The 3,138-nt window shown below is 39.9% G+C and overlaps 1 protein-coding gene across 1 annotated transcript; it reads left to right on the top strand.

Moving 5' to 3' along the window:
* Positions 1-1,265: 1,265 nt before the first annotated feature.
* Positions 1,266-1,733, top strand: LOC111386402. The gene has a single exon (XM_023010853.1). It carries the CDS (start codon positions 1,266-1,268, stop codon positions 1,731-1,733), a length of 468 nt encoding a protein of 155 aa, XP_022866621.1.
* The last annotated feature ends 1,405 nt before the right edge of the window (positions 1,734-3,138 follow it).

Raw genomic sequence — 3,138 nt, 5'->3', positions numbered from 1 at the left:
ACCTACCATTTGAATTAATGTGCGATGCCAGTGATTTTACTGTTGGAGCCGTATTGGGACAACGAAGAAATAAGATATTTCACATGATATACTATGCAAGTAAGACCTTGAACGACACACAATTAAACTATGCCACTACAAAGAAAGAGCTCCTTGCCATAGTCTATGCCTTTGACAAATTTCAATCATATCTTGTGGGGTTAAAGGTCATCGTTTACACAGATCACCCTGCCATCAAGTACTTAATGGAAAAGAAAGATGCCAAGCCATGTCTCATTCGTTGGATACTGCTACTTCAAGAGTTTGATCTGGAAATCAGGGATAAGAAAGGTAGTGAAAACGTGGTAGCAGACCACTTGTCTCGATTAGAGACCACAAAGCAGAGAGAGACCGTGGAAATCAACGAAGTCTTCCCAGATGAACAGATTTTCAATGAGGGGAAGGCACCCTAGTATGCTGACATAGTTAACTACTTAGACAGGTCTATCATTCCACCAGATTACTCAAGTCACCAGAAAAAGAAATTTTTCGCTGAGTTGAAGTATTATTTTTGGGAGGATCGCATTCTATACAGGCGAGAAGCTGATCAAATCATTCATCATTCCATACCTGAGGAAGAAGTGCCCTTAATACTAGAACATTGTCATTCATCTACATACGCAGGACATTTTGGTGCTTCAAAAATAGCGGCGAAGATCCTTTAATCAGGTTTTTACTGGCCTACGCTGTTTAAGGATGCTTTTGAATTCGTGAAAAGATGTGACTGATGTCAACGCACCGATAATATATCCAGGAGAAACGAAATGCCTTTGAATAGCATCTTGGAGGTGGAACTATTTGACATCTGGGGGATCGACTTCATGGGGCCATTTCCCCCATCGTTCTCTAAGTAGTACATGTTAGTGGCTGTGGATTACGTATCGAAGTGGGTAGAGGCTGTTGCATTGCCTACCAATGATGGAAAGGTGGTGATTGATTTTCTAAAGAAAAATATTTTCACTCGCTTTGGCACACCGAGAGCTATAATCAGTGACGGGAGTGAATATTTCTGCAATCGCCAATTTGAACAGTTGCTGACTAAATATGATGTTAAACATCGTGTAGCCACTGCATATCATCCTCAAACCAGCGGATAGGTTGAAGTGTCCAATAGGCAATTAAAGCGAATACTTGAAGTCACAGTAAGCTCTTCACGCAAAGATTGGTCTAAGAAGCTGGACGACGCCTTGTGGGCCTATAGGACTGCATTCAAGACTCCTATAGGGATGTCACCATATCGACTGGTTTTCGGGAAGGCATGTCACTTACCTCTTGAGATAGAACACCACGCTTATTGGGTAATGAAGAAATTGAATTTGGACTTGAAGGCTGCGAGTGAAAAACGTCTACTACAACTTAATGAGTTGGATGAGCTCAGAATAGAGGCCTATGATAATTCAAGACTCTACAAAGAATGCACCAAGAAGTGGCATGATATGCATATTCAGAGGCGTGAATTTATAGTGGGGCAAAAAGTGTTACTCTACAACTATAGGCTTAAGCTATTGCCAGGAAAGCTGCGATCGAGATGGCCTGGACCCTATACTATTACACAGGTATTTCCTCATGGAACAGTTGAGATCACTCATGATAGTAAGGGGACATTTAAGGTTAATGGACAGCGTTTAAAGCACTATTGGAGCGGTGATTTCTCAAAGGAAAAGTCTACCGTTCATCTTAGACCACCAGAATGACACAATACGGTAAAGTCGAGCTATCGACTATAACCTAGCGCTGGGTGGGAGGTAACCCACTGTATCCTTTTAAATTTTATTTATTTTGCTTTTTGCGTCAATTTAGGAATTGTTCAATTTCATTTTCAAAAACTATTTTTTTTATTTAGGTCATTGATCATCCATACATGTTAAAAGAATCCAAGCACTGTCCACACGAGTCCCTACACATCACACACGAGTTCGGGTTGGTTGGAGTTATTTTTAGTATTTGGGGGGTGTAGTTCATGTATTTCGAGACAAACGTTTATTTTCAAAATTTCAAATGTCAATGCATGATTCTTTTTTTTTAGCAGGGTCAAAAAAAAAAATTGGATCATGCGGTCGCACTGTGCGACCGTACAATCATCATCCGGGATTCAAATGGCCAAGACCACTTGAACCATGCGACCGCACGGCTTAAAGCCATGCGGCTGCATGGCAGAATCTGGCATGGGACTTTAACTCACGCTCGGTTCATCCTTCACACTATCAATTTTTTTACTCTCCTCTTGAGCACAAGGCGAATTTTACAACAAATTCACTACACAAAAAAGACACCCATTTGCAATCCCCAAATCTTCACCCCGTGCATCAACCACCATTAGACGTGGGCGCGGCTCAGTTAAAGGAACCAAAATTTTTGGGTATCTAGTAAATGGAATCGTTGGGCCCAAATATAATTATGGAACCGTTCGGGTTCGATTCCGTTCGGTTCAGTTCGGTTTGGTTCCGTACTATAATTAAATTTTTTAACATTTATAACAACATTATATAAATACAACTAATGACACATTCAATGATTTTGAAATGTCAGAGACTAGTAGATTACCTTGTTCTAATGATCGCTACGGTCAAAGCTTCGATCGACGGAGGTTACAGCTTCAATTGGAGGTCATAGTGTCGACCGGCGATTGTATAGGTTTTGGAATATCAGCGAGGCTGCGAGAGTCGAGACAACGTTATGCACTTTAGTGTAGGTATTTAGGGTTATTTAGTGGGTTGGATATTTGTTGGGCTAAGAAATGAAACAATAAAATGGGTAATTGGGCTAAAAATTAAAAAATTAGAAATGAAACAAATTATTGGGCCAAAAATTTTGGATTTAGAAATTGTTAATTTGTTTAAAAAATTTTAAATTAAAATAATTTGATTTATTGAATATAAAAAAAATTAGAAAGATTCGGTTCTTTGGTTCTTGGTCTAGAACCAAGAACCGAACCGTACCTGTCGGTTCTCAATTCAAATACCTGTTCGAGTATTTAACTTTACAAGATCTGTCGAGTTTGGTTTAGTTCGGTTCGAATTCGATTCAGTCGGTTCGGTTCGGGAGATTTGCCCAGCCCTAACCACCATACTCACAAAACAAGGTAATTTTCTTCCCTCC

Source organism: Olea europaea, unplaced genomic scaffold (genome assembly GCF_002742605.1).
Source record: "Olea europaea var. sylvestris unplaced genomic scaffold, O_europaea_v1 scaffold3546, whole genome shotgun sequence".
Lineage (NCBI taxonomy): Eukaryota > Viridiplantae > Streptophyta > Magnoliopsida > Lamiales > Oleaceae > Olea > Olea europaea.
The sequence above is the reverse complement of the archived record's forward strand: the minus strand, read 5'-3'. Positions and strand labels throughout refer to the sequence as shown.

Coding starts and splice junctions, on each gene's coding strand:
- LOC111386402 (XM_023010853.1), top strand. CDS start 1,266: ATGTCACCATATCGACTGGTTTTCGGGAAGGCATGTCACTTACCTCTT.